At 39.8% G+C, this 16,222-nt stretch overlaps 1 protein-coding gene across 1 annotated transcript in view; it reads right to left on the bottom strand.

Moving 5' to 3' along the window:
* DCP2 (decapping mRNA 2) overlaps positions 1 to 5,700 on the bottom strand; it is a 53,337-nt gene extending 47,637 nt beyond the window's left edge. Inside the window, exon 1 of the mRNA XM_044662338.1 lies at positions 5,548 to 5,700. Coding sequence (XP_044518273.1) covers positions 5,548 to 5,600 — 53 coding nt within the window. The 5' untranslated portion in view covers positions 5,601 to 5,700. The remainder of the gene's footprint in view (positions 1 to 5,547) is intronic.
* Positions 5,701 to 16,222: the final 10,522 nt, after the last annotated feature.

Here is a 16,222-nt window from a genome sequence, read left to right as displayed (position 1 = left end):
GACATGGGAAAAGTACACTTAAACTTAAAAGAGTACAAAAACAGTAAGACATGTGTGAATAGTATACATGTGGCAAAGATAACTCACAACTCCTGGTATGGCGAGACCCAAAAGTTCTCTCTTCACAGAGTCTCATTCAACACTCTGGGAAAAAGCATCTTTCCTGGTCAAGTTCAGCTGCATTCCCAGAATCTGCTCCTCTCTAGGGCTCAATTCTCCAGAGCTTGAAGCTGCTTCCTCTTTCCAGTGACTTTCACTCTCTGTCTCTCTACAATGTGTATCTTTGTTTCCTGCTGGATATAGCGTTTCCTACTGGTCAGATAGCTCCCCTTCTAATTTACAGGTCTAATAATGGGAGTCAAGAGAGGAGAAAGGGAATAAAAATCCTTACTCCTCCCACCTCACCAAGAGTTTCCTCCACAGGAAGCTCCTGAGTTGCGATATCTCCAAGTAGCAAAATAAAACTTCTGAAATTTTTGGAGGGTTAACAATTTTAACCCCCCCCAGAGGCAAGGCTAATTTGCTTACTCAGCCAATCAAAGTTATTCTGTTCTTGAATCTGATATTTGGAAAAATGCTGATTCCCATAAACATATCAGGGCAAGTATCTTTTATAGTTAACACCTCAATGACATGATATGATGACACTTGGGGCCTGCAGTTCCATTCTCTAATTTTTTTTAAAAAACCCTAGTTTTAAAATAATTGAAAAATCAAAATATTAAAATGATTTAGGAAGCTAAGTGGCAACGTGGAAACAACACCAACTCTGGAATCAGGAAGGTACAAGTTTGAATCCTCTCTCAGTTTCTTCATCTATAAAACACAGATAATAAAAGTACCTATCTTCCCAGGATTCTTGTGAGGATCCAATAAGATAAAAACTGCAAAATGTTTAGGGCAGTGCCTGTCAGGTAATAAGTGCTATACAAATGCTATCTATTATTATTATTAAATTTCTGAAACAAAAATGTATCTAGTAGCTAAACTTAAGAGTTCTTGTAAACATACTCTAATCATTTGAGCAACACAATTATAAAATTATCTAATCCTCAGTCCAAAAAAAGTTAATTAACTTTCCCAAAATGCATCTTTCAAATACTTAAAAATACACTTACCATGCCAGATGATCATATCCTTGATCTTGCCATCACCCCATTAATGTACCACCACTTCCATGTTCATAATTCTGAAATTCCCTTATCTGATCACAATCTATCCCACCTCTCCCCATCTTGCAACCCCAAACACTGTTCACTTACACTATGACCTCCAATCCTCTAACCCTCACTTCCATCCTAGGTCATCACTCTTGCACTTGCAACACTCCTTCATTCCTTGTTACAACCTCCTGGTCCCATGTCTCACATGTAAAAGTAGTCAATACCCTTACAAAGGTAAACACTCCAAGGTGCACAAGAGATCACATTTCTTTCTATCTCTACTAGACCACACGCTCCATCATCTCCACCCTCTCACTTATCTTCAATCTCTCCTGCTCTACCGGCTACTGCCCTACTGCCTTTCAAACATAGCCCATCCTCAAAAAAAACTCACTTGATATCCATCCTCATTAACTATCATATCATATCATTTTATCCCTTTCATTGCTAGGCTCCTTGAGGTCATCTACAATAAGTGCCTCTATTTCCTTTTCTCACACTTTCTTTTTAACTCTTTACAATCTGGCTTTCCAAATGGGCAAGGGACATGAATAGGCAATTTTCAAATAAAGAAATCAAAACTATCAATAAGCACATGAGAAAGTGTTCTAAGTCTCTAGTAATTAGAGAAATGCAAATCAAAACAACTCTGAGGTATACCTCACCCCTAGCAGATTAGCTAAAATGACAAGAGTAATGTATGTTGGATGGGATGTGGCAAAATTGGGACATTAATGCATTGCTAGTGGAGTTGTGAACTGATCCAACCATTCTGGATGGCAATTTGGAACTATGCCCAAAGGGCTTTAAAAGACTATCTGCTTTTTGATCCAGCCATAGCACTGCTTGGTTTATACCCCAAAGAGATAATAAGGAAAAAGACTTGTATAAAAATATTTATAGCCACGCTCTTTGTGGTGGCAAAAAATTGGAAAATGAGAGAAATGTCCTTTGATTGGGGAATGGCTGAACAAATTGTGGTATCTGTTGGTGATGGAATACTATTGTGTTCAAAGGAATTAAAAACTGGAGGAATTCCATGTGAACTGGAATGACCTCCAGGAATTGATGCAGAGTGAAAGGAGCAGATCCAGGAGAACATTGTACACAGAAACTGATACACTGTGGTACAATTGAACATAAAAGACTTCTCTACTAGCAGCAATGCAAGAATTCAGAGCAAGGCTGAGGGACTTATGAGAAAGAAAACTAGCCACATTCAGAGGAAAAACTGTGTGAGGAGAAACACAGAAGAAAAACAACTGCTTGAACACATGAGCTGATGGGGATATTATTGGGGATGTAGACACTAAATACATGTAAAACCCAGTGGACTTTTGCATCGGCTAAAGGGGGGGGGAGGAAAGGGGGGTTTAGGGAAGAGGGAAAGAACATGAAACATGGGAAAATATTCGAAATTTAAATTTTTAAAAACAACAACAATCCAACTTTCCAACATCATTATTCAACTGAAATTGCTGTCCCCAAAATTATCAGTGATGTCTTCCTTGATCTCTCTTCAGCCTTTGATAATGTTAATTACTCTTTGGTAATCTCTTCTCTCTAGGTTTCCATGTCACTATTCTATCCCAGCTCTCCCCTAACTACTTTTCAGTTTATTTTGCTGGCTCTCAGTCCGCATCAAGTCCAATAAAGGTGGATGTTTCCAAGGTCTCTGTCCTGGGCTTCCTTCTCCATCTATACTATTCCTCTTAGTGAGCTCATCAATATGGTTTCAATTATCATCTCTAAGATGACGATTCTTAAATCTACTTATCCAATCCTAATCTCTTGCTGGCATCCTAATTCATAATGCAAATATATCCATCATCTAAAATGGTATATTCCTTAAAATTTTAAATGTGACATGTCCAAAAATGAACTCATTATCTTTCTCCTCACACTGTCCAGGCTTCCAAATTTCTCTATTAATGTCAAGAGTACCATCATCTTCCCACTCACCCAGGCTTATAAACTAGGTTTTATACTCAACTCCTCATTCTCTCTTACCACCCCATATCCAAGCCGCTGTCATGTAGATCTTATTTTTTTTATGTTTCTCTTATATACTCCCCTTTTCTACTCTGACATTGCCACCACTCTGAGTGCAGACTTCTTATTATCTCACATCTGCACTATTACAATAGCTGCCTCATGAGTCTGCTCACTCCAATCTACCTTACACCAAACTATAAAATTATTCTTCCTAAAGCACAGATCTGCCCATTTCACCAACAATATTTTCCCTATTCAATAAATTCCAGTGACTCCCTATCACCTCTAGAATCAAATATAAAATCGTGTATTCAATCTCTTTGAAACTTGGTTCCCTCCTACCTTTCGAGTCTTCTTACACCTTACTCCCCCACCAAGTATTCTGTGCTCCAGTGACAACCACCTTGCTGTTCCTTGAACAAGACACTTTATCTCCAGGCTTTGGGTATTTTTACTGGTTGTTTTCCATGGTTGGCAATACTATCTTCATTTCTGCCTCCTAGTTTTCTGTATATAACTTAGTGGTACATAATTGTTTGTATGTTGTCTTCCTGATTAAATTGTAAGCTCCTTGAGAGGAAGAACTGTCTTCAGCCCTTCTTTATGTTCCTAGTGCTTAGCACACTGCCTGACACATAGCAGGTACTTAATAAGTGCTTTATTGATGAACTGAATTTATTATATTAATTAAAATTATCTTATATTCAGTAGAATGCAAGCAATTGCATTTTACATTTTTCTATCCCCAGCATTTAGTACAGTACTTGGCACACAGCAGATGCTTAGTAAAAAATATAGGACTGAATTGAATTCATTTTTATTGAAGACTGCTATCAGTAACAACTTATAATATAAGCTAATATATATTATATATATAAGCTAAATATAATATAAATTATAATATAAATAAGTAAATATAAGCTAATATAATGTAAACTTATTTAGATTGAGATTTGAAAGGTTCAGGTTCTGCTATACTACTCAAATACCTTGAGAAAAACTTACAATTGGAAACAGTTTTACTTAGTCTGAGTCTTCTATGACATATCAATAGAGATATAACAAGATTTCTGGGTTGATAGGACATTTCTAGTGACATGTGACAATGATTAAGTTTTTAGGAATACTAGAAATATATCTACTATTAATTCACACTTAGTACTTAATATGGTTTAAGTGACAAACTACAGACATAGATCTAGCTTCAAATAAAAAAGGAAATCACATTTCTAAGGAATTCTGATGGAAAATAAAAGATTTTACTATTGAGAATTTTAAAACAGCAATAATTATTAAGTCACATTCTGACCAAACAATTCAATCCTAGAAATAGTACTTGAACTCAACGCATTCTATTTAATATCTAAATTATTCTACATCTACAAAAACCCAAGAAATGCCTCAACTTATTACAACATTCAAATGATACCAAAAAAGTCCACATCTTCTAATACCTTAGTTATCTGGTTCTCAAGTCAGTCAACTAGCATTTAGTAATCACCTAACATGTGCCAGATAATAATGGCTAAGGCACTGAGGATACAAAGAAAGAAAAAAAAAATAGTCCCTGCTATCAAGAAGGTCACAATCTAATGACAAGAAGTAACAGGGTAGAAAATTTCTTGGGATATTTCATTATTTTAATCGTTTGTGTATATTATATTGTATATTTCAACTGATGCCAGAATAAAAGATAGAAAAGGAAAAGTAGCTCTTCAAATTGTTTTTTCCTAGTGATAGGTACTGGAAAGACGCCCCCAAAAAGCCAATTTTGTTTTGTTTTGTTTTGTTTTATGGGAGGTTTGTGTAAGCTATTTGTTTGTGCAAATCTAGGGATCTCCAAAAATTGAGAAGATATTTCCCCTGTAGAAAGAGGACTGGAAATATGATGGGGAATGGGGAAAATCCTCTGAAAGGTGGTTGTTTTTATTGTTGTTGTTGTTGTTTGTTTTTTTTAAGTCGAAGAGGGAGGGGACAATGAAACACAGCTGCTAGGAATATGAAGTGACTTGGATGGAAATACATATATATCTGAAGCTAATCTAAAACTAGGTAAATCAATGCAATTAAGAAAAGTAGTGTTCAGAAGAGGGAGGAATCTAAAATAACGACAGATAAACTGGAAAAGGCACGAAAGAATAAAGTGAAAGAAGACATGAGAAAGTAGGAAGAGGGAAAGCAGATACCAGCGGAAGGAAGCCCAGTTCTGGAAGGGGGAGAAGAGACTTGAGGGTTCTGGAGGGTTCAAAGTGAATGGATATAGTAGAAGCGGAGGAAGAAAAGTGGGAGGGGCAGGCGCAAAGGGTCTAGGGGAAGATGGGAAAAGGAGGGACAAAGAGGGGGAAGAGGGGGAGATGGAAACAAGGGATCCGGCAGCGTCTTAAGGTACCTGCAGAGATCGTCCAGAACGCTGCTGGGAATCTCGACTCGTTTGGTCTCCATGAGCACCTCCGGCAGGAGCAGAGCATCCCGGCGCAGCACAGCCTGGGGACGAGGGGCAGTGCACGCGCGCGCGCACGCACACGCGCATACACACAAGGAGTCACAAGCGTGAGCGGCAAAGGCTCCCTGAAAAACACAAGAGCACCCACTCCACACGGAAGCTGGCCCCAAAAGGCTAGGAAGAGATGAGGAAGGGGCCGGAACGCGTTCACTTCCGTCCCGACTAGGTGCAGATTCCCCACTGCAGCAGTGGCCTCGAACAAGGGAGAGGGCGGAGAAGCTACAATGGGCTCGATTTCGTTCCTCTACAGAGTCCAATGGGAAGATGGCAAATTCGAGAGAGGAAAGGTTTAGCCAATAGGACCTTTGTTTGTTGAGGCGTCCGCTCCAATCCATACTGAGGAAGCGCCGTGTCTACCCAGGAGAACCAACTTCCCGCTGCCAATAAGTGAAACCTGAAGGTGAATTGCGCATGCGCCTTCTGGACCGCTATAAAGTCCAGGGGTTCTTAATTTCTGGGTTTCCAGGGACTCTGTAAGGATTCCTCAAGGACTTTACTTCTGCCTTGAGAAACAACATAGACTCATGTGTTGATGCAAAATATCAACAAATTTTGTATACAAGGGGGTGGGGGTGACGGAACAATAAGCACTAACAGCTGAAGGTGGAAGTTTGAGCAGCTCCTTGGAGGAACCTAGGGATTCCAAGAGATAGATGTGAGAAAGGAGTGCATTTCAGCCTGGGAGAAGGAATGGAATGTGTGTTAGATCAAACAGTTTTAATTTAACTAGAAGTTAAACTAGTAGCGTGCACAGGTAGAATGGAGTCAGATTTCCAATGTCTTTAAATGCCATGTTAAGTTCAGTATTTTAGAAGAGACTGACTTTTGTTTGTATCTCCTGTGCACACCATGTTGCACATAAAGGCTGCATCAGCTGCTTAAATGCTTCTTCGTTGATTTTACACTAGAGGCGATAGATAGCCACCTACTTTTTTTGTGTTTTGAATCATGAAAGTCATGGAAAGATCTGTGCTTTTCACCTCTGTAGGGTTATGAGTGTGATAAAAGAGAGACTGGAGGCAGGTCATAAGAGTTTGAAGGAAACAGATAAGCCAAATACAAACTACTTTGGCATTTTTTAAAAATTCAAATCTCAATTAAGCACAACTTTCTGCATAAGCCCTTTCTTGATTCCCAACCCCATGCCCCAGCTGATAGTGTATTTTTTGCCCACACACATATAATATATATTTTTGGATTCTTATGTAACAAGGGTGCAACCCCACTTCACTGAGCATTCCCAAAGGTGCCCTTACCATTTCCAGTTAATATGCTTCCTTCGGTGCTTAAGGACTACATTCCCCTTATTGGCTAATAATCTAGACAAGCTGCTGACTTTGCATCTTTAAAATCTTACCTTCAATCCTTCTTTTCCATACCTATATGTAGATAATTGGTCTATCCCAATATAGGGATCCTTCAACCTTAGGAGACATGATGAACTGTTAGCACATATTTAAAGCACTTAGGCAAACTTGAGCTATTTTATTATAGCACAAGGTAATTAGACTTGGTGGGAAGATACTTAGATGCAGAGAAATGGCCATAAGGACACCACCCACAGCACCCCACAGTGCCAGGAGACATCTCTACCTCATATACTAAGGAGGAAATTGAACAGGCAGAACTTCAGGGATTTGCCCTAAAAGACAGCTCTCCCTCTGAATTGCGACTCCTTCCTAGGAACTTAATGTGGAAACTGATGATGGGACTACATAGCTCCACACACTTGGGCAGAGAAGTACTAAGGCCACTCTTCACAAGTAAAGGCATCTCTAAAACCATTTGAGAGGTCTGCAAGTCCTGTGCCCTCTGTGCTCAAATAGCACAGGAGCTCTCAAACTACCTCCCCTACTTAAGCCAATTCAAAGGTGAGAGAAGTCACCTGGGGAAGATTGGCAAATAGATTTCACCCACCTACCACCTTACCAAAAAAAAAAAAGAGAGAGAGAGATTACGGGCTGGATTGAGGCATACTCCACTAAAACAGAAAAGGCACAAGATGTAACAAAGTCTTTACTTAATGAAATAATCCCCAGATCTGGCCTCCCTAGAACACTCCAGAGTAATAATGGCCTAGCATTTATTTCACAAATCACATAGATGGTTGCCAAAAGGCATTACTTATCATCTACACTCAGCCAGGCACCCCTAGTCTTCAGGGAAATCAGAAAGTATGAATCAGACCCTAAAAGGAGTCCTCACCAAACTTTGTGAGGAGGCAAAGATTGATTGGGTCCAGGCCCTCCCAATTGCACTGATCAGAATCAGGATAGCTCCCCAAGTAAATCTAGAGCAGAGCCCATTTGAGTTCCTGTATAGGAAACCTTTCTTAACCTCTGATGTTTTTTTATTTTTTAGAAAAATTTGCCATGGTTACATGATTCATGTTCTTACTTTCTCCTTCACCCCCCCCCCCATAACCAACATGCATTTCCACTAGTTTTAACGTGTCATTTGATGTTTTTTTTAGATACAGAAATCCATAGCCTTATGCAATTCTCTAAGCAAATTGGTCCCATTCACCAAGCTCTAATGCAGGGGTCCGCAACGTATGGCTCTCGAGCCATATCTGGCTCTTTTGAGGGCCAGATATGGCTCTTTCTGCAGGAGCCATAAAGTCAATTTTTTTCAGGCGCTATTACAGGAGCGCACACTGTGAGCACTGTACAGCTCTCACGAAATTACATTTTAAAAAAACATGGCATTTATGGCTCTCACAGCCAAAAAGGTTGCCGACCCCTGCTCTAAGGGAATATGCCAATCAGATTCTCCCCAAAGCTTCAAAGGAGGCTAGAGAAGAATTCACACCCAGCCCAAATAGGAGACAGGATTGGTCTACCTGAAAAACTGGAGATCAGAAGGATCAAACCAGCTAATACCTCAGTGGAATTGTCCCTATCAAGTTATTCAATCCACCCCCACCACTGTAAAGCTGGAGGGGCAGAATATATGGACTCATGTTTCTTGTATTAAGCCCTTTATTCCCCCAGAAACAGGTGGTGAAGGGGAAACAGAAGACACCTATTCCTGTGAGCCAGTGGAAGATCTCAAATTCCTTTTTCTCTGCAGGAAAAACCAACCAAAGGACATTTTGGAATTAGTCCCTTCCCCCTCTCTCCCTGTTATCTTAATCCCTCTTGTTGATTCTGTTGCTTTAACTCTTAACTACCTGAACCATGACTATTCCTCTCCTCACATTCTGAGTCTTCTGTGTTTTAAATTATGCATGCCCAGCCAGCTGGACAAATAATTCCCTGCTTCAACTTGAGGAAGCAGTAGTAAAAACAGGTCCCGCTGATTGTTGGGTGTGTATGAAACACCCCCTAAGCAGAGGGAACCCCAGGCCTCTAGTCCATGGTCTCTGTGCCTCTGAGGCTTACCCCAGACTTGAGACTTCCAGATTAGCATCCACTCCAGTTTTGGCTACTCCCCTATGGGATACTTGCTTTCTCACAGGGCAGCCTTTCACTTTTACAGACTATCCCCAGGCCCAGCACACTGGAACAGCACTCATCAAGGATGAAATGAGTTAACATTGCAGTGTAAGTGCTTTGATAAGGATTGGAACACTGATCTTTTTCCTTTTAATATGACTCATGAACTGTGCAGTAATTGCTCAGAGGAGATTGCCACTTTCACAATAGAGGTAACAGTGGTATGGCTGGGTCAAAGGGTAGGCATTCTTTTAAAGCCCTTTGAGCATAGTTCCAAATTGCCACCCAGAATGGACCAATTAACAACTGCACCAGCAGTGTATTAGTATCTCAATTTTGCCATATCCCCTCCAACATTTATCACTTTCCTTTGCTGCCATATTGGCCAGTCTGATAGATGTAAAGTGGTACTTCAGAGTTGTTTTAATTTGCATTTCTCTAATCAGAAGGGATTTTGAACACTTTTTCATGTGCTCATTGATAGTTTTGATTTCCTTGTGTGAAAACTGCCTATTCATGTCCCTTGACAATTTGATGATTGGGGAATGGTCTAATTTTTTGTAAATTTGACTTAGTTCCTTATATATTGGGGAAATTAAACCTTTGTCAGAGTAATAAAAATGTTCTCCCAGTTTGTTGCTTCCCTTCTAATTTTGGCTATGTTGGTTTTGTTTATACAAAACATTTTTAATTTAATAAAATTAAAATTGTTTATTTGACATCTTGTAAAATTCTTTATCTCTTGCTTGGTCTTAAATTCTTTCTTTTCCCATAGATCTGACAAGCATACTATTCTCTGTTCACCTAATTTACTTATCATTTTCCTCTTTATATTTAAGTCATTTACCCATTTTGAATTTATCTTGGTATAGGGTGTGAGATGTTGATCTAAACCTAATTTTTCCCATATTGTTTTCCAATTTTCCCAGCAGTTCTTGTCTCCAAAACTGGGATCTTTGGGTTTATCAAACACTAGCTTGCTGAGGTCATTCCACGTCTATTCCAATCGATCCACCCTTCTATTGTTATAGGTAGTATGGTGATATTGGATAAGACCTTATGGAGAGATGGCCCAAGGTCCTCTGATGGTATAAGGACCTGAGCTGAGTGAATGTGGGAAGTCTAGCTGAACACCAGATCCCACAAAGTATTTGAAGCTCAGCTAAACACCCATCCCCACCTAATAGTGCCCAGCAATAAATGATCAAGTGAGGAGCTGTAAATTGGATCACACAGGTTCTCTGACTGCTTATCCTGGGTTTAGATTGATGGATAAAGTTATGGACTAATAGATAATGCCAATGGCTATGATTTGACTTTGCTTAATGAATCCCTTTCCTCAGACCCAAGTGTTACAACCAAAATTAATATAGAAGGATATATTTAATAATATTGGGGTTTTATTTAAAGTCATTTTGATAGATATACGTACCTGATAAGAGCTCATTCAAATTCCACGCCATTACCTCTGCCCATCTGGGTGCTTCCTAGGAAAGAGAGCACCCCAATTAAGTTCTGAGACTTTATACCTCTGTCTACGTAATCACACTTCCTGCCACCTGTATTATGTAAGAGGAATCATGGGAAATGTAGTTTTCAAGTCCCCTAAACGTCCACAGGAAGTTTATATCATGGATCTCAATATTAAGATCCCCAAACTTCAATATCATACAAGGATAAAATTATTGATACTTGGGACAATTATGACCTTCACCTAAGTAGACTTTTAAGATTTAACTATAACAACTCAGGGAAAGGAACAGGGTTGAAGGAAAGAGGTGTTGGGGAAATTTCACTAAACTACTAATGATCAGGCTTGTCAATCAAGGACAATCAGTTTGAGACTGTCTGCTGGAGAGGTTTCCCTCTCTGTGGCACTCTGACCAGGCCAGGCACCTTTGGCCTTAACCAGACTGACTGAGTCTTGATGTTGTTCTTCTTCGATGTTCAATGATTAATATATAGCACAGCTTTGTCCAGAAGTTGAGTATGTGATAACTATTGGAACAGGATGCAGATAACCTAAGTAGGTTTGGTTGGCCTACCTACCCAACCACCCAGGTCCCTTCTCATCAATGAGAGATATTCTTGTTTTAGTTTCTCTCTTTTATAGTCCTGGCAGTAACTGCTTTTTACCTTCTGGCTCATGGCATCTGGGTTGGTTCTAAATTCTAAAACTATTGGGTGTCACTCATCCTGGTCTCCATTTTGCATAGAAAAATAATATTATACTATCTCTTAGCCAGTACCATATTGTTTTGATGATCACTGTTTTATAGTATTGTTTAAGATCTGGTATTGCTAGGCCTCCATCCTTCACATTTTTTTCCACTAGTCCCCTTGATATTCTTGATCTTTTGTTCTTCCAGGTGAACTTTGTTATTATTTTTTCCTAATTCTATAAAACAGGTTTTTTTGGTAGTTTGATAGGTATGGCACTGAATAAGTAAATTAGTTTAGATAGGATTGTCATTTTTATTATATTAGCTCATCCTGCCCATTAGCAGTTAATGTTTTTCTAATTGTTTAGATCTAGTTTTATTTGTGTGAAAAGTTCATGTAATTCCTGAGTTTGTCTTGGCAAAATAGATTCCCAAATATTTTATTTTGTCTAGAGTGATTTAAAATTGAGTTTCTCTTTCTAACTCTTGCTGCTGATTTTTGTTGGAAATATATAGAAATGCTGATGATTTCTGTGGATTTATTTTGTACCCTGAAACTTTGCTCACACTGTTAATTACTTCTATTAGCTTTTTTGTTGATTTTCTTAGATTCTCTAAGTATACCATCATATTATCTGCAAAGAGTGATAGTTTAGTTTTGGGAAGCATATTATTGAAAGGGCAAAACATATTCAGACTGACATCAAGAAACTGGCATGGAATACAAAAATATCATTCCAGTTGAAAGTATCATTTCTTGGTATGGAACATCAGCCTGAAAAATAAGACTAGTACTCAAAAAAAGGATGTTATTTTATAACACTACTTTTGTTGGTGGAGAACCTTCTTCAATTTAACTTGATTAACAAATTGAATTATATTTTGTATATAAAGGGAAACTGTTGGGAATGTAAAAACCATCCAGTGAATAAGATGATATTTAGCCATTTTCTTTAATTGAATTCAATTTACTAAAATATTCCCTATTGAGAGCATTGTTCATCATGTTAAGATAGTTTTCTGTCTCAATCCATAGCAAGGTATTATTTACTTTACCAGAACATGTATTGAATGAGAACTCTTTTTTTTAAAGTTTCATGGTACCTTAATGGAGTTTGGAGCATTCATGATAATAGGGGATATAGCTGAAGTAAAAAAAATGGCCTGAATCACACCAGATTTTCTCACTCTCTGTAGAATGATTTCTTTTCCCAGTAAAATATATCCCTGTGGCACATAGTTGTTCAGGGAAAACTAGCACCTCTGGTGTTAGGGCTACTTATCCATTTGTGATGTTTACCTTTGCCAAAATCTCATCTGTGACTCCAAGAAGCTATATTAGTGCATTAGCCACACCAGAGTAAAATTATCTTAGCAGATGGGCTAAACCAGGTTGAAGGTAACCAAGAGTCCTCAAACACATTGGTAAATTAGAGGGATGTCTACCCCAAGCATGTGAAGACATCCCCCAGTAGAACAGGCAATTTAAAACAATTTGTTCCAATGGCCATGAAAGTAGCTGAAGCAGGAGCTGTAGAGAGCACTTAAAGCTTAGTCAGATAGCAAAGGAATCAAGGTCATTCACTGAATTCTGGGCCATCACCAGCTGTGTTCACTTTTGTCTTGTCCCTTGTAACAATAAAGGAGCCAGTAATGAAGATTTGATAAAGGGGAGACAGAGAAAGAGTCTATGTGGTGAGTCTCTCTTCCAGCACTCCCCTGGGGCCAAATATACGCTGGGACACTTTTAGAGGGTGTCACCCCAAAACTGGGTGACCTGGATGATCATGCTGCCCCATAGGAGTTGGGGGTGAGGCTTCCCCATATGACGAGGTATGTGGTACCCCAATCCGATTCTGAATAAGGACGGGGTTCACACAAACCTCCCCCTGATCAGTTAATTTCACAGCAGGTGGTCAGACCAAGCTGTGGTTACCCTCTCCCTCTTTGTCTCTCAGACACTCTGGAATCCTGACTGTTGAATTGCTTTTATTATTTGCAATTCAGGGATTGGAGAAAGGGGTGAAGGGCAGAGGGATTTTGGGGAGCCCTCTTCTCTATTTCTATGGGGTCTGTCACTTGGGAGGGAACCTTTGGGGTTCCCACTCCTAAGCTTCTTCCCCCGCCCCTTCTCCTTCTCTTTCTATTTCTAGTTTTCTGTTTCTATCCTTTTCTATAATTGTAAGTTTTGACTGAAAGGGGGTCTCTCAGCAAGGTTGGGTAATGGAAGGAGACTAAGAGATTGCTCCCAAAATGGAGTCCCAAAACTTCGCTAACCCAATGGTTGAAGTCTTGATGGGTGAGATGTGATGGAATGGCTTTGATCAGGGAATCATGGTTTCAAAAGAAAGATCCTTAGGAAGCCCTCAGGACTAGATCCAAGCTGGGATGTCCACCTCCTCCCTCTCTCAGTCCTCCACCAGAAGATCTCTCTTCTCTCTCTTCTCCTCAGAGAGATTCCCAGAATCCACTCTGCTCACAACTGTCAGAAACTGTCAACAACTGCCTTCTCTGGCTCCTTTGGTCCCACCCCCCTTGCACAAATCCCATCCTTGCACTTCAAAGATTCTAGAAGAGAATGAAAGGCTGATGACGTTGTGCAAATCTACTTCACGTAAGTGAACTTAAGTTCAATTCAAGCACAAGTCAAGATATCAGCCTCTGATATCAAGAAGATTACTAGTCTACTGAAATAAAGGAATTGCTTTAGTGCCTTGGAATATTCCTTTCCAAAAGGACTTTTACTATAATCCTAATATTCTATGCTTTTGGCCTATGATTCAGCTCAATTCAAATAACTCAGTTCATTACAAAGAAAGAAAGATCTTAACATGAACATCTGTAATACTTTAACCATGGAATCTTATCAAATCTACCTGCTGTTACTGAGGAACTTATTATTAAAAAAGGACAAGCACATTTAACCTGAAATTAAATAAATAGTATAGAAAACAAAGGTTTAATTCTGAGACTAAAATAGTTTAATCCATTGAGGAAGGAAGTTTAACATAAAAGAAGATCTTAGTGCACCAGTGTTCTAAGAAGGGTGTTATGTGACACTCCTTGTGTTGTGGAGCACCATCTTAAATTTGTCTTAATTAAGAAATGTAATTCTAATGTACATATACTGAGAAAATGTTTGAAATGAGACAAAGCATTCAATGGGTAAAACTGGATATAATAAAAACTAATTTCCTTTATTTGATTTCAATATGTACCAATCACCTTAAACTACTTGTTTTGGTGGAGCAATTTCAGTTTATTCTGATTAAGAAATTAATATCTAGTGGAATAGACTTGGGGTAAATGATGTCAGCAAGACAGTATATGATAAACCCAAAGAGCCCAATTTTTGGGACAAAAATCCACTATTTGACAAAAACTGTTGGGAAATTTGGAAAACAATATAGGAGAGATTAGGTATAGATCAACATCTCACACCCTACACTAAGATAAATTCAGAATGGGTGAATGACTTGAATATAAAGAGGGAAACTATAAATAAGTTAAGTGAACACAGAATAGTATACTTGTCAGATCTCTGGGAAAGAAAAGATTTTAAAACCAAGCAAGAGTTAGAGAAAATTACAAAAGGTAAAATAAATTATTTTGATTATATAAAACTAAAAAGCTTTTGTACAAACCAAAACAATGTAGCCAAGATCAGAAGGGAAACAACAAATTGGGAAAAAATCTTTATAACAAAAAACTCTGACAAGGGTCTAATTACTCAAATATACGAGTTAAATCAATTGTATAAAAAATCAAGCCATTCCCCAATCGATAAATGGGCAAGAGACATGAATGGGCAATTTTCAGATAAAGAAATCAAAACTATCAATAAGCACATGAGAAAGTGTTCTAAATCTCTAATAATTAGAGAAATGCAAATCAAAACAACTCTGAGGTATCACCTCACACCAAGTAGAATGGCTAAAATGAAAGAAGGGGAGAGTAATGAATGTTGGAGGGGATGTGGCCAAATTGGAACATTAAAGCATTGCTGGTGGAGTTGTGAACTGATCCAACCATTCTGGCTGGCAATTTGGAACTATGCTCAAAGGGCTATAAAAGAATGCCTGCCGGACTTCCGGTTAAGATGGCGGCAGAGTAAGGAGCAGCTGCTCAATCTCTCCTGACCGAACCACACAGAACCCCTCAAGGGGAAATAAAAACGAGTCCAGAGGAACGAAGGAACCCCACAACAGGGCGCAGCATTGAAGGTACGCAGAATCGGGGCATTTCCACACTTTAAAGGGGAGAAACAGTTCACACTAAAACACGAGAGGAAGAAGCCCCTCCCCCACCCCCCACACCGCACAAGCCGGTAAACAGGACTGGGGCAACCAGATAATCACTGGCAGCCCCTGAGCCCTTACCTGTGCGCTGCAAGACGAGGGACCCCAGGTGGCTGGGACTCTCCCTGAGCGCCCACGTGGGTGAAGGCACCGCCTCCGGCCTGGACAAAGGACCCTAAAACTCGGCCTTTCCCAAGCTCTGAAGGCATCGCCTCAGGGGCGAATAAAGATCTCCAGCCCACGGACTTTCACTACCTTCTGCTGGGGTGAAAGCAAGCCCTAAGAGCAGCAGCGCAGGCAAAGGCAGTGCCCTAGGCTTGAATAACGATCTCCAGCCCAGGCTTGGACCTCCAGAGAGGACCCGGTGCAGACCTGAGCGTGGCTGTGGAAGCAGCCCCAAAGACTGCTGAAGGAGCCTCGGGCAGAGGGGCAGACCGGGAACTACCAGGAGGCCTGACCCCGAGGACAAGGAGACCGCCCCCCCCCCCCAAGCTTGCAAGGCCCAGGCAGACCCGGAGTGCAAAGACAAAGCGGAAAAGGGGCGGGGCTAACAATGGCCAGCAATAAGGAAATCCAGAAGAAAAAGACCATCAAGAGAAACTCTGGAACACTGGACAACTTCTACACAGAGAAAATCCAGACAACAGAGGAGGGAAAACAAAAA

This window comes from Gracilinanus agilis, chromosome 1 (assembly GCF_016433145.1).
Source record: "Gracilinanus agilis isolate LMUSP501 chromosome 1, AgileGrace, whole genome shotgun sequence".
In the NCBI taxonomy this organism is placed as follows: Eukaryota; Metazoa; Chordata; class Mammalia; order Didelphimorphia; family Didelphidae; genus Gracilinanus; species Gracilinanus agilis.
Note: the sequence above shows the minus strand (reverse complement) of the source record. Positions and strands in the feature narration are given on the sequence as shown.